Consider the following 25,911-nt stretch of genomic DNA (forward strand, 5'->3'; position numbering starts at 1 on the left):
TTCCCCTTCATCAGGGCTTGAATGCTGATCGTAAATTTACAAAGTTACTGGGCAATGGTTGCAAAGTCAGTGAATAGTAAGACAGTGCTTGGGGGTCACTAGACTGACAGCTGTGTCAGCATTCAAGCCCTGATGGGGAAGGGAGGGGAGGAGATGTAGGCTCCCAAATCGCGTTGGCCTAAGCCCTTCTCAAGAGAAATAAAATCTCACTGGACTCAAGTTTTGTGCCACACTCATCCTTGTAATTTACTCCGGGGCATCAAAAAAGGGATTTCATAAAGCTGGATACTAAACATTGAGAATACAAAAGTAACAACTTGATGCCCTTGTCATCCTTTACCCAGAACACAAGGTTTCAGTATTTTCATGAAAAAAACAATAAAAGAAACTGTTTTATCAAAATACTTTATTTCCGGGATAAATTCCCCCTCCCCAAATAGGTCTCAAGTCAACAGATATACAACCAAACGAAGAGCGATGCGGTGCCTTCTTAAAATGTCCCTCGCTGTGACCCCTTTCCCCAATCACATCTTTACTGACTATAAGGGGCCAATTTCATACAAACATCGAAGTTTTTCGTCAAAGAATGGAACACAAAAGAGAAAAACAAAAATGAATATATATATTCCTGGTCTTCTCTTCCCACGAAACCAGAAGAGGGCGAAAGAGCGAGCTGGAGGTCTGGGGCGTGGTTTCCTCGGAAAAAACTTGTTTTCTCACCAGAGATGAGGAAATTTCTAATTAATAGAAAAAAAAAAGTAAAAACAGGCATTCGGAGAAGTCATGCGACAGCTGATTATCCGAAACGCCAGGCACCGTCCACTTCAGTCCAGTGTATCCCGAGATGGCAAAGGATGGCAGGCAATTCATGGTCTCCTCGCGCTGGGCATTTCCAATGAATAGGACAAAACTTTGCAGCCAAAACTAAAAAAAAAAAAAAAAAAAAAAAAGGGGAGTCCAAAATCCACCGCGACCGCCACAGTCGCTCTCATAACACACAAGTAAATTGATAAGTTCATCAAGACGGCAAATGGGACACCTGCGGCTCTGAAATTGTTGGGGAACAGCAAGTCCTGGCGTGGGCTGCGAGGCGTGCTGAGACTCGTAGTTCCCTGGCAGATTCTGGGTGGTGGGCCGGTAACTGTACTCGGATGAGGCAGCCTCGCTATACTTTGCCGGGTATTTTGGCCCGCTTACGAGCGATGGCATCCTCCACAGCTTTGAGCTGTTTAAGAAGTTCCTCCCTGCGTGATAACGTGCTGGGTTTCCCGGGCTTGGCCCCTGCGGCTGGGGCGGCTTCAGGAACTTTGCCGGGGATGCTGGTGACTTTGCTGGAGCTCTTTGGAGGTGGTGAAGTAGGACGTTTCCTAAGAAAATGAATTACAATGAATTAAAGCACAAGCCATAGGAATTACACTACTGCGTATCTAGATTTTGTATCAGCAGCTGTTTAGCACTGGTGTTAACTGTACTGCCCGAGATCTTAAAAAATGAAACATAGAAATACATCCGAAGAAAAAAAAAAAAAAAAAAGTCAATTGTGCCCTTTCGTTAACCTACCTGTCGGGCTGAATGGGGGATGGCTTGGCATTTGGAATCCGCTGGCGCTCCGGTTTTGGTGAAAGGGGCTTCCCAGGCTGTTTACGGTCTTGCGCTACAGCAAAGAAAAAGAAAAAAAAAAAAAAAAAAAAAGTAAGCCACAAAGCCTCCTTCAAAGCATTAATAGCATAATGGATGCGCCTCTACCCAAGCAGCAGTGATGTCACTACCTCCCAGCGATCTGACTGGTCACCTTTTCTGAGAAAATGTTAGAACTAAAACCTGTAACACCGGGGAAGCCGACCTTTCAGGTGTGTCCATCACCTACCTATAAATCTGAACTAATAAAGCTAGAAACGGAAAGGAGATTTGAGAACAAGATGCTTCCGTCATGACTCATCTCAGGGGGGTGACCTCATTATGCCCGGTCCATCTAACCCAGGGGTCTCAAACTGGCATCCCTCAGGCTGTTGTGAATGTCCCATCATGCCCCTGCCTGTGGGAGTCATGCTGGTAACTGTCAGCCTTGCAATGTGTCTCATGGGACATGTAGTTTCGCAACAGCTGGAGAGCCGCCAGCTTGAGACCCCTGATCTAACCAGTCTGATAAATGTTGCCTAGACCTCAGAGGATGGTCACCTGACCTGGATGGAAAACAGCGCTCATCTCTGGTGTGTGGGAAAGAAAACCTAAATCCATCTCCAAAATCTAAATCCTGTGGTCCAAAACCCGTAGTCCCAAAACCTTACAGTCCCTAAAGCCTTAAAGTGATACTAAGGTTTCTTTTTTTTTCTTTTAAAAGTAACAAATATGCCATACTTACCTGCTCTGTGTAATGGTTTTGCACAGAGCAGCCCAGATCCTCCTCTTCTCAGATCCCTCCTCGGTGCTCCTGGTCCCTCCCTCCTGCTGAGTGCCCCCACAGCAAGCAACCTGCCCCCCCATTGGCTCACAGCTTTGATGGACAGTATCAGGAGCCGATGGCGCCTCACTGTTGTCTCAGCTAATGAGGGGGGAGAGTCCCAGACAGCCAAGACTCTTGTGCAATATCGCTGGATCGAGATGGGGCTCAGGTAAGTATTAGAGGGGCTTCTGCACAAAAGTTTTTTTTATTTTATCTTAATGCATAGACTGCATTAACCACTTGCTGACCAGCCACAGTACATTATACTACAGCAGGTCGGCTTTATTGCACGAAACAATGTACCTGTACGTCATTTCGTACAATAGACAGCGGGGGCGCATGTGCTGATTGGCCAAAGTGGGAGCCAATCAGCGGGACCGACGGACGCGCGCCCCCCAGAGAGGCAGAACAGGTATCTGCCTATGTAAACAGGGCAGATCCCTGTTCTGACAGGGAAGAACACAGTGATCTTGTGTTCCTAATAAGCAGGAACACAGATCTCTGTTCATCCATTGAGTCCATCCCCTACACAGTTAGCAAGCACCTCCTAGGGACACACCTAACCCCTTCCCTGCCAGTGTCATTAGTACAATAACAGTGCATATTTTTAGCACTGTTCATTGTAATAATATCACTGGTTCCCAAAAAAGTGTCAGTTAGGTGTCCGATTTGTCCGCTGCAAATTCCTGCTAAAAATCCCTGATCGCCGCCATTACTAGTAAAAGAATAAAAAAGCCACAAAAATATCCCATAGTTTGTAGACGTGATAACATTTGTGCACAACAATCAATATACGCTTATTGGGATTTTTTACCAAAAATATGTAGCAGAATACATATATTGGCCTAAATTGATGAAGAAATGATTTTTTTTACATTTTTTTTATTGGATATGTTTTATAGCAGAAAGCAAAAAATAGGTTTGTTTTAATTTCAAAATTGTCTTTTTTTTTGTTTACAGAGCCAAAAATAAAAACTGCAGAGGTGATCAAATAACACCAAAAGAAAGCTCTATTTGTTGGAAAAAAAAAACATAAAATTTATTTGGGTACAGCGTCGCACGACTGCGCAATTGTCAGTTAATATAACGCAGTGCCGTATCGCAAAAAATGGCCTGGTCAATAAGGGGGTAAAACCTTCCAGGGCTGAAGTGGTCAAGATAAAAAAAACTTTTGACTTTAGAAACACCGTATAGTTCCGAAACCAATAGTCCTACAATAAAACAAAATCTAAATTCTAAACTGCCTGTAAAAAAGGTAAAATTGTGTCTCACATACAATACACAAAAAAAAATTGCCTTAAAGCGAACAATTGAAAACCATACAACTATTGAAAAACAATACAAACAACTGAAAGAGAGGGAGGGCGGAGGAGGCAGGGCAAGAGAAGGTTCAGTGTAGGATGAAATACTGCTTTAAACCCAGTCTTCTGGGTGAAACATGTCAGAAAAGGAGGTCCCAAGAGGGAACTGTGTTCATTAGTCTTGAGCAGTAAAAATGGCAGCATTTGAATACAGGAGTTAATTTTTCAGGGAAGGGTAAACAAGAGCCCTGATTGGCCACACCCCAAGCCTTCTGACGACGCTATTATGGCGAAACACGTAGAGACGGGGTTACGTGGTTAGTGACGCTACATCCAAGTGATGGAGTATCCGGCTGCTGGTAAGCACGCTGAATCTCTGTATCGGGAGAAGGCGGCCGGAGACCTACCATACACGGCTCATATGGCTGGGTGCCGGCTCTGGCGCCAACAAATGTGAGTTGTAAGTTTGCTGTATCTTTTTATTATTATAATAAATGTAAGCCTGGCTGTGCTACGGGGGAGCATGTCTGCCTTTTGTTTATACTGCCTTTAAGCTATTCATTGGGTGATTAGCGGAGGTCTAGAGAGAGCTACTGTTTGAGTGAACGCAAGCTGACCCATAACAAACTGGGTCTTAGAATCTGTCTCTGAGCCATTTATCGGGTGAGGCATGGTGGTCTGGAGAATGCCATTGTCTGAGTAAACGCAAGGTGACCCACAACAAACTGGGTCCTAAAATCTGGTGAGTGGCAGTGTGTGTTTAAGGTGGCGTGGACCACAAAAAACAAATGTCAATGGCAAGATTGTCTGCATGAAATAGAGCACTATTTGGAGGTGGCGATTCACCAGTGGTCACATGGTGGATGTTTTTACAATGGACTATAAGATGGACATTTTTGTTTATATATTAATTTAGCATGCTATTTGGTTTATTTGCGATTGCTTTAAATAAAAGTTTCACCAGTAAGGAGATACCTAGCGCCCATCCAGTATAGGACTTTTTAGCATTCGAATACTCTAAGGCTCCATTCACACGATCGGAGCACGCGCGTGGTTCTGTGCATTTTCACGTGAAGAAAATAAATGGGCTGGAAAGTAATTTCTCTGTTTTACAACCACCTCATGCTACTGCTCTGGCCTACCAATTGAAATCCCGATGGACAACGAACGTAGGGGAGGTGACGGATGAGGAATGGGAGGAGGTGTTAGCAACATGTAAATCTGTATCCCCCAAGTTGTCCGGCTGTCTCACCCATCTATACATACTACACAGGTCCTATTTAACACCAACCCGCCTAAGTAATGGTCAGATCATAACCCAGCATGTTCCCAGGTGTGGCAACCCCAGGGGCACATTTTACCACCTGCTATGGTCCTGCCCTTCTATCCAAGGGTACAGGACACAGGGGGTCAACTTTCTTCATGACCGTATGGGTTCCCCTCTGACCCTATGCCCTCATCAATGCATACTGGGTCTCCTCTCCACCCCTGAGGAGGACAAATATCTAAACACCTTTTTACAATGGTCACTGTTCCTGGTTAGAATGCAAATAGCCAGGACTTGGATAAGGGAGTCGCCTCCGACTATCCAACAATGGATTGGGGCTATTAATGTCACCTTCCCCTATAAAAAAATATTGTATAGGAACAGGGGCTGCCTGAACAAATGTCATAAAATCCGGGACCGATGGTTAGAAGATGCTTCCACTTGTACTGCAGAGGGATGAACCCCCAACCAAGAATGAATATGTTACTTAATGAACGTATGGCATGCTTTGCCACATGTATCCCCCACTTATGCCCTCCCGTAGGTATATCCGGCTCTGCTAACATGCACTGGGATATTTGGTGTTCTCCCTCTTTTTGTTACCATTTCTTCTTTTTGTGTGTAATGTATTCTGTTGCATTTAAATTGGTATTCTTAGCTAAAATGCTCTCCAATGGTTTCTATTCTGTATGCATATGTCAACGTACAAGTCTTACGATTGGTGCCTGTTGCACTTTGTATTTGCCGTCTTTTTTTCTAGACACAATAAAACTTTATTTTTTGATTAAAATGAATGGGCTGCCCTATGTGCGGGAAACCCTCAAAAGTCGCCCCCGATTCTTTGAGAAAACGCTCCTCATCATGCGTTTTGGTGCATCCTAAAATGCACGCATTTGTAGATGCGTCTGCAAAAGGGCAGCAAGTTTCGGGAAAGTGCGCAATTCTGTGTGTGTTCCTGCAATGTATAAATGTGAACCTAGCCTTAGTGCTGTCAGCTTCTCTATTTTCCTGGATGTCTTTGGCATGCAGGGGATGAGCCCCAGGGCATGGCGCTTAGCACCGGTGTCCTCGGAGGGGGACCTGTATATGGGCTTTAGAGCAGCGCATAGCATCTCTTCAACACTCCTTTTGAGGTGAATGAATCTATTTTATTTTTGGGGGCCCATTCACATCTTTTAATTACGGTAAAACATACACCGCCACCACGCCAAGAGCCTGCCTAGGTGTAAGATAAGAGAGAAAATAATTTTCAGAGTTTATTTTACTATCACCTCTGAATAAGGAAGAGGACAGAATATTGAAGGAAAAAAAAAAAAAAAAAAAAGGGAGAAACGTTACATATAAAAATTAGAAAAACATCCTTTTATTGTATCGGGCGCATTATATTACGTCTGTTCAGGATAGCATCTCTAAGTTCTTGAATTTGCATATACTAAAATAGACATATATGTTTATTTCTTGCCTGTTAAAATATCAGTTTTTCTAAAATTAAAGTGTTTACATGCTTGTTACGTGCAAATAGTTTATTTGAATCTAAAATTAGGTTATTCCATTCAGAAAGGGAACCTCGCTATGTCAGCATACGGCTAAAAATACTGCTGATGTGTGGAATAACAATCCGCCATAAGGAAGGCTGAGCAGCATGTCAGCCGGGCTTGTGTCAGATGAGGAGATAAGGTCGGCGTGCGAAAAAGACAGCTGCCCCGGGGAGATCCCATTCACCTGCAGCATCCAGTCACCTAATGTCGAGGACAAGTTCTAGTTTGTTCTATGAGCGCGGTACAGAGAACACGGAGCCAGTCTCTGCACCAGAGGAGCGTACACTCTAGTGTTAGCCTACAGTCACACTCTATTTTTTTAGCTCTGACATATACTGTAGCGCTGTACAGGGAACACTGAGCCAGTTACATTCGTTTCTGCACCAGACAAGTATACACGCTAATGTACCCTCACAATCACACATTGTCTTCTACATTTTTATAGCTCCAACATATACCGCAGTGCTGTACACAGACACAAACTCATTCACAGTACAGTGCTTTGGAATGTGTCATACACTATTACACATTTATATAGTTCTGACTGTGGGGGGACATTAGCGCGTACAGCACTATGGTATATGTCAGAGCTATATTAATGTACAATAATAATAGTGACTGACTGTGGGGTGACAGAGTGCAAGCTCCTCTGATACAAAGCTTGATGTGACTGTCCCAGTGTTCTCTGTACAACACTGCAGTGTATATCAGAGCTATATAAATTTATAATAACAGTGTGTGACGGTGGGGGGGGGACAATAGAGTGTACAGGACAAGTACAGTGCTTTGGAATGTGTCATACACTATTATTACACATTTATATAGTTCTAACTGTGGGGAACAGTTAGAGCGCAAGCTCCTCTGGTGCAGAAACTGAATGACTGGCTCAGTGTTCTCTGTACAGCACTGTGGTATATGTCAGAGCTATATAAATGTATAACAGTGTGACTGTGAGGGGACATTAGCGCATAAGCTCCTCTGGTGCAAAGACTGATGTGACTGGCTCAGTGTCCCCTGCACAGCACTGTGCTATATTGTTACATAGTTAGCTTGGCTGAAAAAAAAATACACAAGTCCATCCAGTTCAACCAATAGAAAAAGAAAAAAGCCCACACAAATAGAAAACCTCTATTTATAAATGTATAATAAAAATAATAATAGTGTGTGACGGTGGGGGGACAATAGGAACATAAGCTCTTTCTGTTGCACAGACTGATGTGACTGGCTCAGTATTCTCTGTACAGTACTCCGGTATATGTTAGAACTATATTAATGTATAATAGCGTGTGACTATGGGGGGACATTAGAGTGTAAGCTCCTCTGGTGTAGAGACTGATGTGGCTCTCCGTGCAGCCCTGCAATATATGACAGAGTCATATAAATGTATAATAAGTGTGTGTGACTGGGGGGAATTAGAGTGTAAGTTCCTCTGGTGCAGAGACTGATTTGAATGGGGCTTTCACTCTTCTGTATTGTATTTATATGAAGAATGAAATTTACTGCAAAGATCTCTGCAATAAGAATTCAACAGAAAAACACTTTCCAGTATGAATCAAACATTAAAATATCAGTTTTGTGCAGAGTGGCCCTTTAAGGTGTACTGCCCTCCCAGTGTTCAGAGGAATAGATATGAGTTGTGTGTCATACTCACCCCGCTCTGGGGACAGGTTGGACTTTTTAGCAGGCGGTGAACTCGGCCGGTCTTTATCAGAAGGTTCATATCTTTTCCTACTCCCTTTATCTGTGCCCTGGAGGAGGAAAAGAGAAAATTTTATGAGACAGAGGCAGATGGAAGAGATACAGCTGGGCTCAACCTTGCATGGGACTTACTGCACCAACTGGAGGGGTGACAAAGAATCCAGACCGCAATGACCTTCATTATCCACACCAGATTTTTATTATATTTAACTAGTTGTGGACATCAAATTCACATGGAAGTGTACATTACACTTTAGTTTTAAAAAGCTTTTCAGAGAATCGAATAATTGAAGCTGAAGGGTTTACCAGCCAAGGCCGCCCTCGTGTCCCCTTTAATTTGGCATGGCGGCAGAATCTCTGAAAAGGGCATCCTTGGACCCCCACAGCTTCTGAAATTGATGACCCCTTAGGAGCCACTGACACCAGTCCCTTGGACACGTGACAGTGACTGGGCCCAGGAATTGGCCGCTAGGCACAGCACTGTCTAAAGTGAAAAGGTCTTATGTTCTCCAAGAACTGGAGATGCCAGGTGCGCCTGTTAGCTGGAGAGGAAGCGCTGGCAAGGGGAGTATATTGGGGGGGAGGCCTTTGCACACACACAATTTCAGGTTCTGTTTAAGAGCAATCATAGTTCATTTGGTTAACCAGAAAGATGGATTATATCCTAGATTGTAAGCTCTAACGAGCAGGGCCCTCTGATTCCTCCTGTATTGAATTGTATTGTAACAGAAATGTCTCCCTCATGTTGTAAAGCAATGTTGGCGCTATATAAATCTTGTATAATAATAATAATGGGCGGCACAGTGGTGCAGTGGGTAGCACTCTCGCCTAGCAGTAAAAAGGGTCGCTGATTCGAATCCCAACCACGACACTACTTGCCTGGAGTTTGCATGTTCTCCCTGTGCCTGCGTGGGTTTCCTCCGGGTACTCCGGTTTCCTCCCACACTCTAAAGACATGCTGGTAGGTTAATTGGCTTCTGTCTAAATTGGCCCTAGTATATGAATGTGTGTTAGGGACCTTAGATTGTAAGCTCCTTGAGGGTAGGGACCGATGTGAATGTACAATGTATATGTAAAGTGCTGTGTAAATTGACGGTGCTATACAAGTACCTTAAATAATAATAATAATAATAATTAGGTTTCTGATTTTCCGGGCCTGTCCCGTCCCTCACTACAAACTCTTCTGTGTATAAAGCAATCCGGTGCAGGAAAGTACAGCTCGCCGTCTGTGTAGTGTGGTGTGGTGTAAATGGGCTTTCCAGGCCGCTCCTGTGGTTACCTGGATAATATTCACCTTGGACAAGTGCCAGGGCTCGCCGTCTACTATTGCTGGTTAATGACAAATTAGAAATGACTGAGTACAGGGGAGGAATTCGAGGAATGTGCTGCTGCTATGGAGTGAGCTGCATAGAGTGCCAGATGAGAAAGCTGCCGCTGTAATACAATAGTCAGGTGTATACAAATTGTGGCTCATAGCCCTCGCTCGGAACCACGCTCAGTTTTGTGATCTATTCACCTTATATCTATATGGCATGATGCGAACATTATGGTGCAACAATTGAAGTAGTAAAGGGTTCTAAAAAAACAAAACAAAACAAAAAAAAACCTACATACTCACCTAAATGCTGCAGCTCTACCATGTCAGCTCCAAGCTCGAGATCTGAGCGATCGTATCACCACCGATCGTTCAGTTCTATATCTGCTCCGAGCTGCCTTTCTAGTGCTCACCGCAGCGCTTTGGCAGGGGAACTGGGGATCCCATGATAAAACGATGAGTATGGTGTGACTTCTCTAAACTGTTGCCCAATAATCGACTATATATAATCTGCTTGGGTACTGTATGAGCAAAGCACAGGTTTTCTGTAAGATCTGAGCTAGGCTCAGCTAGACTACAAATAAAGAAACCTTTAGATTAAATTACATCCTGATAATACAAAGGGACATCATCACCTTGCTTAGCAGAGTCAGTTTGATTTCCTTGTGAGCACTGAAGCCGCTCTGGGCTGGTGGAGGGGCAGCAGGCTGAATGGATATTTTCGGAGTGCTGACCGGCTTCGATGGCTTTGTGACAGCTGGTGCTTTTGCCGTCAGTGCAGCGGGATCCCGCACGCGTTTGTCGTCTTCCCGCACGCGTTTGTCGTCCTCCCGCACGCGTTTGTCGTCCTCCCGCACGCGTTTGTCGTCCTCCCGCACGCGTTTGTCGTCCTCCCGCACGCGTTTGTCGTCCTCCCGCACGCGTTTGTCGTCTTTAGGCCGCTGGACCTCCTTTTTGGTTTTGTCAGAAGGACCTAAAAAAAAACAACAGACATAGATGCAAATGAATAGCGTGTACAGGGTGACTGGTCTCATTTCTGCACTATCCAGAAGTCTTCTGCAGGTGGCCTGTAGTGGGTGGAGCCTGCTGGGCCCCTCCCACAGCTCTGCACAGGCTACGTACAGCACATCAATGATGTCACTGCTGCTTCTACAAGGTAATATCTGGAATTGCAAAGAAGTTTTGTGCACACAAAATGGATTTATATCCCTTGTAGATGGTGAAGTCTGTAAATAGGTATGTATATACATATTTTTTTACACAGGTTAGTTAGCATAGGTGTTACGAAGGGGGAGGGGAATGTTTTAAAGTGTTACTAAACCCAGGAGCCTGCATTCAATATATCTGGTCTCCCACAGTACACAGAACATGGAAATGCAATTTTTTTAGTAAATAAAAACTGACAAATACATTTTCTCATCAGCAGTATGTATCGGTCTTGTGACTTCTTATCAGTGTCTGGTTAAAGCTTGTAGACGTTCACATTCTTCCCTGATTATCCTATGAGGCTGCAGGAACCGCTGACCCTCCATTTGGACAGTGCTGATCACATGCACTCTCCCAAGGAAATAAAAATACTCTAGCATTAGACACCAAACTGTGCATGTGCAGTTTGCCCGCAAGGCTCTGTTCTATCAGGAGATGGTTTGGAGACTGTGGAAGAAGGGGAGGATCAGAGAAGACAGGATCAAACAGCCTTTTTACACAATGCAGAGGATTAACCCCTTAGGTTCCACGGTGAGTATAACAAGTAGGCTTTACTGTATTATATAGGCTGATTTTACTGTTGTGGGTTTAGTAACACTTTAAGGCTAGTTAGGAGTAAGCTGGAATTCCACTATACATGCAAGTTGTTGTGCCTATAGTTCAACTTTAATGTTGACCTGTTGCTGCCCAAGTAACACAAATGTGCATCAGCAAAGGGGGTAGGCTTTAATGTCAACATGCCACACATACGCATCCATGGGCAGCAGAGCTTTTTGTGCTGAGAGCTTGCTCACTGTGTGCTCCCAGCACAGGGACAGAGCTGTCAATGACAGCTCTTGGTCTCCACCATTAAATTAGTAGCCAGCGGGACCAGCTCCCAATCATTTGGCCACTGTGACAGCCAAATCATAAGGGCGGATTCTTCTTGCCCCTTGGTGTAAAAACAATGGTAAAGGGATGCTGGGACTAGGCAGGAAGGGGTTAAGATAAAAGTGCCCAGTTACCTTTTTCTTTCTTTTGCTGTGATGGAGTCGGTGATCGAGAGCTTGCCGAGGAGATGGGGCTGGCGAGGTCGGCGTACATGTCATCTGAGTCGGCACTACGCACAGAACTGCTGCTGGAGGAAACACTGGAGACAGAAGAGACGCTGCTCACACTGAGCGACCTGGTGAAAATACAGAGAAGGTGAGTGAGGGGGGAGCAACCCCACAAGGCAGACTTCAGGGATACAGATAACCTTCCTAAAAAAAAAAAAAACCACAACATCTCCGTATTAACTAGACAGCAGACACATGGAGTTACGTCAATGCAGCAATTTTTATTTAATTTATTTTTTTTAACTTTGTCCTAGTGACAAGACACAGCTCTGCCTGATCACAGGTTAAAATGCTCCCCAATGCAACAAATAGAAAAAATACACAAAAAGTCAAATAAAACACAGACTAACCACTTGACAACCGGGTCATAGTCAAAAGACATCAGTTGGCAGTGGAATTCTGGGGTTATGGTTGCAGCAATATGCCATAACCCCGGTAATTTTTTATTTTTTTCTCAGCCAGCAATTCTCTAACAGATAAAAGTGGTCTGAGTGGCAGATTCGCCACTTCCTGGTGGTTCTCGGGCTAACCTGGATGATCGGCGAGCCCGGAAACCAATCCGGTGATTGGTAACAGACATAAGCAGGGGAAAGAAGGCCTCCATCCATCTCTATGGTCTAGGAGGACCGGAGCGGCGACATGATGTTACTTTCCGGTTCCAGACCAATGTAATCTTTTTTTTTTAAAGCACTAGGTTTTATTTTTATATATCTAATGCTTTACATTATAGTACACTACACATTATATTTACACTGCTTATTTCTATCACAAGGGATGTTTACATTCCTTGCAAAAGGAATAAAAGCGATAAAAAAAAAAAAAAAAAAAAAAAAAAAAAAAATTCTAAAAGGGAAAGTGTAAATATATAAAAAAAATTTTACAAATTAAAAAAATTAAAAATAATGCACCTCGTTCACGCGCGCAGTGGTGATCGCATATGTAGGTCACGCCCCATAGGTAAACGATGTTCAAACCACACATGTGAGGTATCTCCGCGACTGCGAGAGTAATAATTCTAGCACTAGACCTCCTCTAACTCTAAACCTGTAAGCGTCGCCTATAGAGATTTTTAAGTACCATAGTTTGCCGCACTTTCACGAGCGCGCGCGATTTTAAAGCAGGACATGTTGGGTATCCATTTACTCGGCGCAACAGCACCTTTCATATGTAACAAAAAAATTGGGCTACATATTTTTTTTTTTTCATTATAGTGTGCAAAATACCGTGTGACATTAAAATTGCAATGATCGCCATTTAATTCTCTAGGGCAGTGATGGCGAACCCTGGCACCCCAGATGTTTTGAAACTACATTTCCCATGATGCTCATGCACTCTGCAGTGTAGTTGAGCATCATGGAAAATGTAGTTCCAAAACATCTGGAGTGCCAAGGTTTGCCATCACTGCTCCATTTTAGGGGTTTTAAGTAATTTTTAGGAAGAAAAAAAAGAAAAAAAGAAAAAGAAATCAGAATTTTACATATATGGGAGAAGTGTCAGAAATGGCAAGGGGTTAAGGAAACCCTGTCAGTCTGCCCATTAATGCCAGTGTGAATGGGTCCAGGTAAACCCGACCCCCAGGCCATGGTACACCCAAAACATCAGTTCTATTACACTACCAAAATACCTGGTGTGCCTTCCCTTCAGGCTTGCACAGTTGTACTGGCTCAGATTTCATTGCACATTGTGAGCTTCTTACAGTGTCCAGCCTCATTTAGCAGATCCTTCACAGTTTCCTTCCCAACTTGCCGTTCCCTGGCCATCCCTTTAATTCATTGTATTTCAGTTATTTCAATCAGAGGCTCAGCATCACATGTGGATGTTACTTATGGCAGTCTGCATGCAAATTTAACCTAAGAATGCCCACTCCTCCAGACTGATGCCAACCAATTTTGATATTTGCATAACTCCTCCCAAGCGAGCTTCACTGCTTGCAGGAGGAATGCTCTGAGGAATACTGAGGGCGGGTGCTGTGATATTTTCAAAAGGCTACATACAGCACCCTGCTGGGCCCTCCCTCCAGCCATGATCTGCCTGCCCTGCATACAGAAAAGCAGGTAACCAGTAATGACATCATTGAGCCTAAAAAAAAGTATGTAATGAAAATGGAAAGATTTTATTTTAAAATGTCATCATGTTAAAAAGAGGGGAGGGAGGAACCAGGGAAGGCAAAATACATACAGACTAATCTTTTTGCTTTAACTGAGGCGCAGCTTTGTCTCATTAAACGCATCCAGGAAAGGATGCATCTTTTTTGCTGTATAGAGCTCTTCGCCCAAAGCATCAGGTGGAACCCAGAGATTAGAAGGATCACTGCACTAGGACCAGACAGACGGGAGGTCAAGTGCTCACTCTACATGGACGACGCAACGGTGCTCTGTGCTGATCGGCGCTCCATCGACACTCGTCCAGACCTGTGAGGACTTCAGCAAAGCTTCAGGGGCAAAGGTCAACTGTGGGAAGTCAGTGGTCATGCTCTTCGGAAAGTGGTTCCTGCCTTCTTCTGCGCCCATTACTTTCAGCATCAAAAACGAACTTTATCAAAGTTCTTGGGGTCTGGTTCGGAGCTGAGGGCGCAGCCCTGAAGTCCTGGGAGGAGAGACTGGCCAAGATGCGACAGAAGTTTGGAGGTTTGGACTATGGAGCCTCAGAGAACTCACCATCGAATGTAAAACACTGGTACTCCGCAGCGAGATTCCCTGTGTTGCAGTACCCCCCCCCCCCCCCCCCCGGTTATCACCTGCAAGGCCATCACCAGGGCAGTGTTTCACTTCATATGAAGCTCTAAAATGGACAGCGTGAAGTGGGTGGTTATGTTTAAGGAACCTCTCAAGGGCAGTAAGAACACGCCCGACATTGCCACTCTACTGAGGGTGTTCTTTGCTTGCAACCACAGGACTGTGGTTGACAGAACTTTGACGGTAATTCCATGTCCCATTTTTTCCTCCTGCCTCTTGGATGGGACAGTTCCATCCCCTACAACTGGGACACTCCTTGGTATTACTTGGATACTTTTACGTTTATCAAGGAGTTGGGGCTGCATGGAGTTAAGCCTGACTTGTGGAAGCCAAAAACTATCCAAATTGATTAGAGCATTGGACATTGTTGAGACTGTTCCAGGCCTCCCTTCAGACACTTGCAAAGTGGTCTGGAGGAATGTTTCTTTAAAGAGACTCACCCACAGGCACAAAGATCTGGCATGGATGGCAATCCAAGGGGGGTTGCCGCTCAGGACATTCATGCATGCCAGAAACCTGTGCAGATACAGACACTGCCCTTTTTGTATCATCCAGGAGGAAACTGCTTTGCATGTTTTCTGGGAGTGCCTCTTTGCACAGGGCCTGTTGAGGGCCTTGGAACCTGAACTTAAAGACTTTATGCCACAGACAGTCATCACACACTTCGGTGTGCTGAAGGACTCTTTTGTGAAACTCATTCACAGGAGGACATTAACAGCACCTGGCGGGTGCTGTGTTGCTCTAAGGATGCTTTATGGTGCGCCAGAAAGTGCCTCATCCACCAGCGGGAGAGGATGTCCATTGAGGACTGTCGCAGACTGGTTCACAGTCTGCTCAGAGACTATAACTTGATGGACTTTGAGGAAGTGGAGGTTTGAAGATTTTCCCTCTCCCCTGTGTATCCCTGGCAGTTCGACAAAGCTTTGGGCCTGTGAACTCTTTTTTTTTTCCCCCCTCCCTACCCCATCACACCCATTTGCTTAAGTAAAATGTATCTAGTAACACGTTTTTAGTTAATGCTTTTGGGGTAATGCGGCGTCATGCATGATGTGACGCTTCAGGGTATTACTCTGTGCAACACATTAGGCATCATACCGCAGGATGAATGTAATTTATTTGTATGCTTGAAACTGTATTGTTATGTAGTGTATTTATGCGCTGCGTCGCAGTATAGAGCGGAATTTACTCCACTGTAGTATTTGTTTTTTGTATATTTTAATGCAAAATAAAGTATACGTTTTCAATCAAAAAAATGCATCCAGGAAAGGGGAGCGGTTTTCTTTTCCTGGGGTTACAATATACAGTCCAATCAGATGCCCCATAGAAGTTCTCCTATAACTATCATGTTCGCAACACACACCAGCCATTGATGTGTTATACTGTACAGAAAAGGGAAGTAAGTATTTTTTTTGCGCTCGGTCTATATAAGGTTTACACAGTTGTGGTGTAAACTAAAAGTTCATGTTCTAAAAACAGATATAAACCGATACGAGTGAATACCAGTCAACTAGGTGGGAGGACAACATATCCAAAATAGATTTTTTTTATAAACATTAAGAGGAAGATAATGCAGAGCATACCTGGACTTCCTGATTTACCGCCATTTCAGGAACATGCAGAAGAAAAAAGAAACAAGATGCATTAGTGTGATAACCAGGGACAACTAAAATTGAATGCAGTACAAGATTGTTTTAGATCCAGAGCAAATCTTTAATAGGGATTCTGATTTAAACAATAAAGGGCCGTACACAAGGGCCAAAAATTGGGTGGCATTGGCCAGTTTAATAGAAACCAGCCAACATTTGGCCTGTGTGTGTATGGCAGCTGGGTCTGCCGATCGGCACCCAAGCAGCAGTCTAAGTCTTCCCTCCACTCAGGTCTCAGATAACAGCACTTCTCTCTGAGCTGGGCAGTGTGTGACATCAGATTTCTGCCGCATGCTTCTGGAAGTTCATAAAGGCTGTGTAAATTCTGGACAAACAGACGTAAAAGGAGAGAGGGCTTGAGATAAACAAGTGCAACTTATGTAGGATTTATTTCATCTCGGTGTATACCTCTGATGACGTGTACTTGATGACGAAAAACGCGCAAGGTAGGACCTACGCATGATGCAAGCACGCCGAGAATGCCGTGGCCATTTTTAAATTGTTTGAGAAGCTAATTTTTGATTGTTTTTAATGTGAGTGAACATTTGACAAAGAAAAAAAGAAATCGTTTAGTTTTTAGGTTACTACAACATGGCTTCTTTACTTTACTAGGGTTCGGGGTTTTATAGAAGCAAACTTGGAGGAAGTCATTTAACCACTTGCCGACCGCCTTCCGCATATATACTGCGGCAAGGCGGCTCGGCTTTTTGTGGGAAAGAGCCAGAATGGGGACCTGTCAATGTAAACAAACAGATCCCCGTTTTGACAGGGGAGGAGAGAGAGATCAGGAACAGAAATCTCTCTCTTCTCCCAGGCAACCCATCCCCCATACAGTTAGAAACACTTCCAAGGGAACACAGTTAACCCCTTGATCGCCCTCTAGTGTTAACCCCTTCCCTGCCAGTGCCATTTATATAGTGATCAGTGCATTTTATAGCACTGATCACTGTATTGGTGTCACTGGTCACCAAAAAGTGTCACTTAGGGTCAGATTGGTCTGCCGAAATGTCACAGTCCCACTAAAAAAAACACAGCTCGCCATTACCAGTAAAAAATAAAAAGTCCCTAAATCTTTTCCCTATTTTGTAGATGCTAGAACTTTTGCGCAAACCAATCAATATACGCTTATTGCGATTTTTTTGCTACCAAAAATGTGTAGCAGAATACATATTGGCCTAAACCGAGGAAGAAATTAGTTTTTATTTTTTTATATATTTTTTGGATATGTATTATAGCAGAAAGTAAAAAATATTGTTTTTTCAAAATTGTCGCTCTTTTTTTTTTTTTTTTGCGCTATAAACAAACGCAGAGGTGATCAAATACCACCAAAATAAAGTTCTATTTGTGGGGGAAAAAATGGACATCAATTTTTTTTGGGTACAACATCGCATGATCGCGCAAGGCGGCTCGGCTGCGCAAACTGACATACCTGTATGTCGCTCTGTACATGTGGTACTGCGGGGGACGCGCCGCTAGAGCTCTATGTCCGCTGGCCACCCACGAATGTCAGTTAAAGCAACGCAATGACGTATCGCAAAAAATGGCCTGGTCAGGAAGCGGGTAAATCCTTCCGGGGCTGAAGTGGTTAACAAGTCACTGGTTTATGAATGTCAGCTGCAAACACCGCCCTGCTCTTTCTGGAGGCTGCTGATGGGATGTGGGGAGTGGCCCATTCTGTTTTTTTCTACAAGCCTCGTTTGACCGCTCTATAATTTGAGGGTCAATTTCCTCTGGTAAGGAGATTTGCCTAGATCACGGTGGTGCTGTGTGGATCCATCTAATACACTGAAGCTGGCATGGGGTTTTCGCTCTCTGACTTCTATGACATAAAGGACTTTTATGAACTTGTGCATTTGTTATTCAGCTCTGAATTTTATCGTTATAAATCTGTGTATTACCGGAGGCCATTCACTTCACTGGGTATATGTAAGGATTACAACCCACTTTAAAGAATATTTTCCTCAACGAGGGTCCAGACAGGTTGAAATTAATTGGAATTGGCACCTTAATATTCTTTTTAGGAATCAGAGATACTTCTAAACATCTTACCTGGATTTTCGAGACGCGGATGGAGAAGGGGACGCGGAGGCTGATGAAGACCCGGAGGATCTGGACACTGATCGGGATCCGGATCTAGAACTGGAGCCGCTGTAACTGCTGCCACTTCCGCTGACGCTGCCACTGACTGTTCTCCTGAAATATTTGAACACCAGTCAGGCGTGCTGAATAAGAGGTAAGCACCAAGTCATACAAAAGGCCCAGTTTGAGTTGTCGTACCTTCTGGGTGGAACTTTCCTCTTCGTCTCTTTAGCTCGTCCAATTCGGTTTTCACTGGTTTTAGGTGGTTCTACCCCAACTTTTGCAGGTTTCGGGGCTGCTGCAGGCGCTGCGGGAGGGGGAGCTTTCTTCACAGTTGGTTTGTCTCTGAACAACGAGAAGAAAAGAGAGAAATTTCCATGTTGTATTTATTCAATCTCAGAGAAGATCCCTGCAATCTTCTACAGAGTAATTTAAAAGGCTCATTTTAGTTTTGGAGACGCCATCTGAACGTCACCTCTATTGCAGGTCGAGAAGTGAAGGCTCCCTTCTGGCATTCATTCCATGCCGCTCCACTGCATTCAGCCTCATTCTACTACTAGTGACATCACAAGACAAGTATTGCAAACTTGACCTCTTAAGCTGGCCATACACTGAGCAAATTTCGTTTGGTTCCTGGCAAGATGGCTGAAATTCGCTCAGCCCAGCACCATCTGACAAAAAAAGATATTGTTCGAGCAATTTCGAAGAAGCCTGCTGGAAATGTTTTTGTCAAACTTAGGCTGCAACTAATCAGGTGCAGGTGTTTAGGCATTCTGACAGCTTCTGTCAGAATACAACAGCCATGCAGGTAGGCTAAATACCATGGATGGAGGAATCGGTTAAGCTGGCCATAGATGGATTGATATTTGTTCGGATCAGCAGGGACCGGCCGGATTTCTATGCATGTGTGACAATATGGACCTTGCTTTGTGCACTGGTCCAAACCATTTGATGGAGGGGGGATTATGGTGTGGGGTTTATTTTCAGGGGTTGGGCTTGGCCCTTTAGTTCCAGTGAAGGGAACTCTTAAGGCGTCAGCATACCAAGACATTATGGACAATTTCATGCTCCCAACTTTGTGGGAATAGTTTGGGGATGTCCCCTTCCTGATTCCAACATGACTGCGCACCAGTGCACAAAGCAAAGTCTATAAAGACACGAATGAGCAAGTTTGGGGTGAAGGAACTTGACTGGCCTGCACAGAGTCCAGACCTCAAACCGATAGAACACCTTTGAAATGAATTAGAGTGGGGACAGCAAGCCAGGCCTTCTCGTCCAACATCAGTGCCTGACCTCACAAATGTGCTTCTGGAAAAATGGTCAAACATTCCCATAGACACACTCCTAAACCTTGTGCAAAGCCTTCCCAGAAGAGTTGAAGCTGTTATAGCTGCAAAGGGTGGGCCAACTCAATATTGAACCCTACGGACTAAGACTGGGATGCCATTAAAGTTCATGTGCGTGTAAAGGCAGGCGTCCCAATACTTTTGACAACAGTGTATCAGGTAAAAGAAAAATGTCCCCTGCTAACGTGTTCAGGCCAATCCAGCATGAGCTATAATGAAGGCTAAGATTGCCCAAAACACGTTACAAGGGAAAACTATTACTAATAATAAGTGTATGGAGTGCTGGCTTGGTGGATTTTTCTGGGCTGCATTGTGCACTTTGGGAAGAGTACTGCCAAGCATCTTCTGGAGGGCAGTTACGGCTGGATTTCAAACACCTCATTTTTAGTATTTGCTCCACAGACTTTTAAAAAATAACAGAAAATGTCATTTTTTCCCATCTAAAATCGGATTAAGTTTGGATCTGAATGTCTGCAGTTATTAGGCCTCATTAGACATCACATACTGTGAATTACAGTGAATTACACTAGAAAGCTCATTTTCATTTATCTTTTTGGCACTTCGCACTGTAGGGAAAAAAAAAAACTCAAGGGAACACGGACATTAACAGCCCAGTTATGTCACGATTCAGATTTCTTTGCGCAAGTTAAATATAGTTCATCTTAGATCAAGAATGACAAGAAGTTAGCCTCGGGGCAAAGCTCATACGCTACACTTCTACAGAAAAATGCAGCATAAACAAAAAGGTTTAGTTGTGCAAACTGGAAAAAAAAAGAATTAAACAAAAAAAAAAAAAAAATGGAAAAATGATCTAAAAATAAGTAATTTGCCTAAAAGGAGGATACTTGTGGGCTGGAAAATGGCTTTCCTCGGGGTCAGATCTTAATCACTGGAAACCTACCCGCCATACAGCAGGAAACCCCAAGTGTCACAGCATGTCGAATTATGTACTCAGCTTGCAACTGCTGAGAAATTGACATTTTTGACGTGTAACCAAAAGTAGAAGGGCACCCTTTCCAACAGTTTGCAAAATTTGTGCATGTTACACTTACCACACTATCTGCAGTGTTATCCCAGGACCTTGATATGCACTTTTTTTTTTTTACAATAACTGCCAAGTTATCAACAGTGGTAAGCCAGTACTTTTGGTTGCTTCTATTAAATTGTGTGTCCCTATAGCAGCAGTCTCAAAATGCGGCCGGGGGCCAAATGCAGCTCTTTGCTTGTCTTTATCCGGCCCCTAGGGCACCATTTCTCTCACTGACACCAGACACTATTCTGCCATCTGACACCAACAATGGGACACCATTTCTGCCGCTGACACCAACAATGAGGCACTAACCCCCCCCCCCCTCCCTGCCATGATGCTACCGATGGGGCCCTATTTATCCCCCTAATACCAAATGTGGCGATGTTTACATGATGGCGATGTGACGATGTTTAAAAAGATGCATGCAGTTGAGAGATCTGGATAATACAGACTGGCAAACCCAAGTGCACTATTAGGCCCCTTTCATATGGGGTGGACACCAATTAGATCAGTAGGGGATCTGTCCGCTAATCCCCTGCTGATCAGAGCATAGCGGGCGGATGACAGGTCCGTGTCTGCTCAGATTATGCAGAACGGACACGGACTAAGCCCACTCTGCTCTATGGACTGGCGGGTGTAAAACGAACTCCGCTGTCTGTTTACACCTGACTGCCTCTGATCCGCCTAGACACAGGAGGGCCGATCCCCTAGCGATTTTTTTTTTCTTTTTTAGCAGACCGCATTGGACCGGAGATAAACAGGTGTAAACAGACAAGTTGTGGGAGAAGGGACTTTCTTGGGAGCAAGGTTATTTTACAGTGAGTGGTAAAAACTAATTAAATGCAATAAGACTCATTAAAAACCTGTTACTCCACTGGACGGATATACACATATGCATAAAACGTCTATATCTACTAGGTATCATTGGCTGTTGTAGGGGATAGGCATTGAGGGTGAGTGTGCCTCGTGCACAGCTTGAGAAAAGTCACATGATCAGTAGGCAGGCACTCACCCTTTAGGTGCAGAAACCGCGTCCCCTTTGCTTTTAGCGGAAGCTTTGTGCGGTGAGGGCGTTGGTGAGGGAGATGGAGAGGAGGAGAATGACCGGGACCTGAAAAGAAAGAATCACACAATGAAGATCCAGAATCACAATTTAAAAAAAAATAGACAATACTTTTAAATTTGTTTTTGATAGGTTGGGGTAGAACTAGAACTTCTGTCATATTTTATTTGAATATGTCCTTGTGAGCAGCTATATAAATCTAGTGGAGCTGCCAGCACTAAACACACTTCCTAAACATGTGAAATGAACAAAGTAAATCAGAATAATTTATGGCATTTTATTGCCCTCACTGCTAAGATTTCCCCTTTTTTTCTGTGAAGGCAGAAAGTGATGGGAACCCCATTTTAGTAGAGTGGAGAAGGGTCAGAACCTCTATTGCTGGCTTTGCTCTGTTGCCTATAGACTGGCTATAGAAGGGTACATAACAGGAATGATGGTAGTGAGACATCTGCCCATATGTGAGCAAGTTTGTTCAGCAATATTCTAGCAGAGGACCATGTGGTTAGATAACTGGTTTGGTCAGAAGAGCTTGCTATTGCACCCAAGACATATGCATGGCCTATTACTATTCTTCTAAACACAAAATATGAATGTCTTATTCCATCACTAATGTCAACGATAAGGGGTGAAACCATGAATGTAATTCCTGTATGTCCCTGGGCCAAACCCCTGGTTTACATCACAGGTATAGCCATGTAGTATACAGCTATTTATTCCAAACAGCACACATCTGTTTCAGGCTTGTTGGCCATTATCAGTGCAGTGCATGTAAACAGTGTTGTCTATTGAGTAGGGTTTTGGGGATGACAAGAAAGTCTAACCAGATTGGTTGGGGTTGCCTTTCTCAACCAGAATTCCTCCAGAGGTTGCTTGGGGTTCTTCCCACCAACCACCAAGGGAAGGAGCACTCTTCCCACCAAGGGAAGGAGCACTCTTCCCACCAAGGGAAGGAGCACTCTTCCCACCAAGGGAAGGAGCACTCTTCCCACCAAGGGAAGGAGCACTCTTCCCACCAAGGGAAGGAGCACTCTTCCCACCAAGGGAAGGAGCACTCTTCCCACCAAGGGAAGGAGCACTCTTCCCACCAACGGAAGAAGCACTGTAAGATGGCCCTTCGCCCAATCACTGTCATTGTAAAGTGGACCCTCTCCCACTGACCACCAATCTAAAAAGGCCATTCTCTACTGACTACCAATGTAAAGAAGCATTTCACTGATCCCCTGCTGTTCACCTTACTGAAAATATAAAACGTATGACACATTCTTTTATCGGTTCTTAATGTTCATGCAAAAGTACCATGAGCAGTAGATATGGTAATATTTGCAATGGTTTCCTGAGACCATAAAGTGGAACTAAATCCATTGATTTACCAGTTTAAAAAAAAAAAAAAAAAAAAAAAAAAGTGTTACATTTTCGGCAAGTGTCACATTGGTTGTGACCTCAACCAAAACTGAGAAACCATCAAATGGCTTGTGTCATAACTGATCACATGTGCAGCACCATGTCAGTTGAACTCAAAGAGAGACCAAAAATGTCAGCTTCTTTGGCTGAAAATGATAGAAGGGTTTAGTTCCACTTAAGGCTCAGTTCATAGATATATATATATATATATATCTATCTATATCTATCTATATCTATCTATCTATCTCTCTCTCAGCAGGTTAAAAAAAAACAAAAAACGAATGATCAGGACCTGAAAAGAAAGAATCACACAATTTAGTTCCAGAATCACAATTTCAAATTTTTATAATTTTTTTCACACAAATAGAGCATTTTTTTGGTGGTATTTAATCACCGTTGGGGTTTTTATTTTTTGCTAAACAAACAAAAAAGATGGAAAATTTTGAAAGAAAAAAAAAAAAATCATGTTTCATAGTTTGTGTTAAAATTTTGCAAACAGGTAATTTTTCCCCTTCATTTATATGCGCTGATGAGACAGCACTGGTGGGCACTGATAGGCACAGATAAGGCGGTACTGCCAGGCACAGATAAGGTGGCACCGATGGGCTCTGAAGGGCAGCACTGTTGAGACACTGTATAGGTGGCACTGCTAGGTACAGATGAGCTGGTGGTAGCTCTCCTTTATTGGGACCGATGTCCCTCTGGGAGCCGCTGGTGTTCCGATTTTTTTTTTTTCTCATGCTATCAGCGCGAGGAGAAAAATAGCCAATTACCGGCTCTGTTTACATCACATGATCAGCTGTCATTGTCCAATTGAAAATCTGCGGGATGATCTGAAGAGGGCTGTGCACAGGAGATGCCCTCACAATCTGACAGATCTGGAGTGTTTTTGAAAAGAAGAGTGGGCAATTATTGCCAAGTCAAGATGTGCATGCTGATAGACCCATACCCAAAAACAACGAGTGCTGTAATAAAAACAAAAGGTGCTTCAACAAATTATTTGTTTAAAGGTGTGCACACTTATGCAACCATATTATTTCAGTTTTTTTATTTTTACTTCCCTCCACCTAAAAGATTTCAGTTTGTTGTTCAACTGAGTTGTACAGTTTATAGGTCATATTAAAAATGTGGAAAAAGTTCTGAAATGATTTATTTTTGTCTCATTTTTTTACATCACAGAAACCTGACATTTTAACGGGTGTGTAAACTTTTTATAACCACTGTAAGGACAATTCAAGTCACCTTTTAGTAGTTTGGGAGTTTACAAAAGAAATGGTTATCCTTGGAGGAGTCATGGTTTCCTGTTTGACCCTGACATCAGAGTATTGACGTTTTCAAATGAGAGCAGAAAGGGAAGCTTGAACAATTGCAACACCAGAAAGTGTCAGTTTCCGACAGCTGGAAGAACTGGTTTTGTTTTTTTACAGTGGATTCGGTTGACATAAAAAAAAACTAAAAAAAAAAAAAACTAAAAAGAAGACAGAATTCTGCAATATTACATGATTATTAATCAGAACATAAACAGGACACCGGCGCACCTGGAGCGGCTGCCGGAGAAGGAGCTGTGCCGGGAGGAGCGGCTGGAGTAAGAGCTGTACGAGGATGATCTGGAACGCGAAGATCCGGAATAGGAGGATGATCGCGAGGAGGACCTGAAAGAGAACAAGAACGGTTAACCTTCTTATTAGGAGTGTTATAACTAATTAATTCATGCGTGGTCTGCATGCCCTGCCAACTTCTTCAGACTGATACCCACCTTTTAAGGCATTTTGGTATTTACATAACTCCTCCCAAGAGCCAGCCCATTGCTCATATCAGGGCTGAGGAGTACCGAGGCAGGGGGCTGTGATGTTTTCAGGAAGCCATGTACAGCACCCTGCTGGCCCCTCCCACAAGCTATGATCTACCCGCACTGCATAAAAGGAGCACAGAGACCCAGTGAAGATATCACTGGGTCTAAATTGAGGTATAAAATTAAACATACAAATGGTTTTATTTAAACCAATTAACATGTTGATTGGGGGGGGGGGGGAAGAATCAGAGAAGGCAAACTAAAAGTTGATTAATCTTCAGCTTTAACATGTGTTGTGTTATTCTAGTGTTTGTTACCACAAAACTTCATATTCCTGATATGTGCCTGCTGTACCATGTACTTCTATGAGAAAGTATCCTGTTCTATTTGTATTGCTTCCTTTATGTGCAATTCCTGCTAGTCCCCTTGCTTTTTAAACACTGACCACACTAAGCAGGAGAACACACCATGGTCAGTTCTCTAGCTATGCCGGGAACTCAGTGTGCTCTCCTCCAATGATCAGACCTGTCCTGACACATCCCCACTGCACAGCCATTCACTGGGAGGCTCAGTGTGATGCTGCTTCTCCTTCCTCCAGCTCTTATACAGCTGAGAACAGAGGGAATGTGATCACTTATAAATGAAAGGGAAAAAAAAAAAAAACATTATCAATACCTTTTTTTTTTTTAATCTATAGAAAAATGTTTTGCCTTTCATCCAGATTTTAAACTGAATAGGTTATTTTACAAGGTGATCGTTTACAATCACTTTAAGGCAGCCCATTCATTTTAATGGCTTGCCTAAGACATCACAATGGACTTTAATTCACAACTGCTGCATTTTTGCTAGTTATGTGCATTGCGGAGGTACGCCAGGATGCCATTTAAAGTTAACAGCACCAATGCATGTAACCTGCATTACCGCAAATCAACAGTGTGAATGTGCCCTAAAAAG

At 43.5% G+C, this 25,911-nt stretch overlaps 1 protein-coding gene across 1 annotated transcript in view; it reads right to left on the bottom strand.

Annotated features, from left to right (window-relative positions):
- Positions 1 to 389: 389 nt before the first annotated feature.
- ZC3H18 (zinc finger CCCH-type containing 18) overlaps positions 390 to 25,911 on the bottom strand; it is a 167,173-nt gene continuing 141,651 nt past the window's right edge. Inside the window, exons 10-19 of the mRNA XM_073603892.1 lie at positions 24,704 to 24,838; positions 21,714 to 21,812; positions 18,524 to 18,670; positions 18,296 to 18,439; positions 16,181 to 16,189; positions 11,773 to 11,933; positions 10,198 to 10,535; positions 8,201 to 8,297; positions 1,561 to 1,654; positions 390 to 1,367 (exon numbers count right to left, since the gene is read on the bottom strand). Of these exons, the coding sequence (XP_073459993.1) occupies positions 1,166 to 1,367; positions 1,561 to 1,654; positions 8,201 to 8,297; positions 10,198 to 10,535; positions 11,773 to 11,933; positions 16,181 to 16,189; positions 18,296 to 18,439; positions 18,524 to 18,670; positions 21,714 to 21,812; positions 24,704 to 24,838 (1,426 nt within the window). The 3' untranslated portion in view covers positions 390 to 1,165. The remainder of the gene's footprint in view (positions 1,368 to 1,560; positions 1,655 to 8,200; positions 8,298 to 10,197; positions 10,536 to 11,772; positions 11,934 to 16,180; positions 16,190 to 18,295; positions 18,440 to 18,523; positions 18,671 to 21,713; positions 21,813 to 24,703; positions 24,839 to 25,911) is intronic.

Source organism: Aquarana catesbeiana, linkage group LG11, assembly GCF_042186555.1.
Source record: "Aquarana catesbeiana isolate 2022-GZ linkage group LG11, ASM4218655v1, whole genome shotgun sequence".
In the NCBI taxonomy this organism is placed as follows: domain Eukaryota; kingdom Metazoa; phylum Chordata; class Amphibia; order Anura; family Ranidae; genus Aquarana; species Aquarana catesbeiana.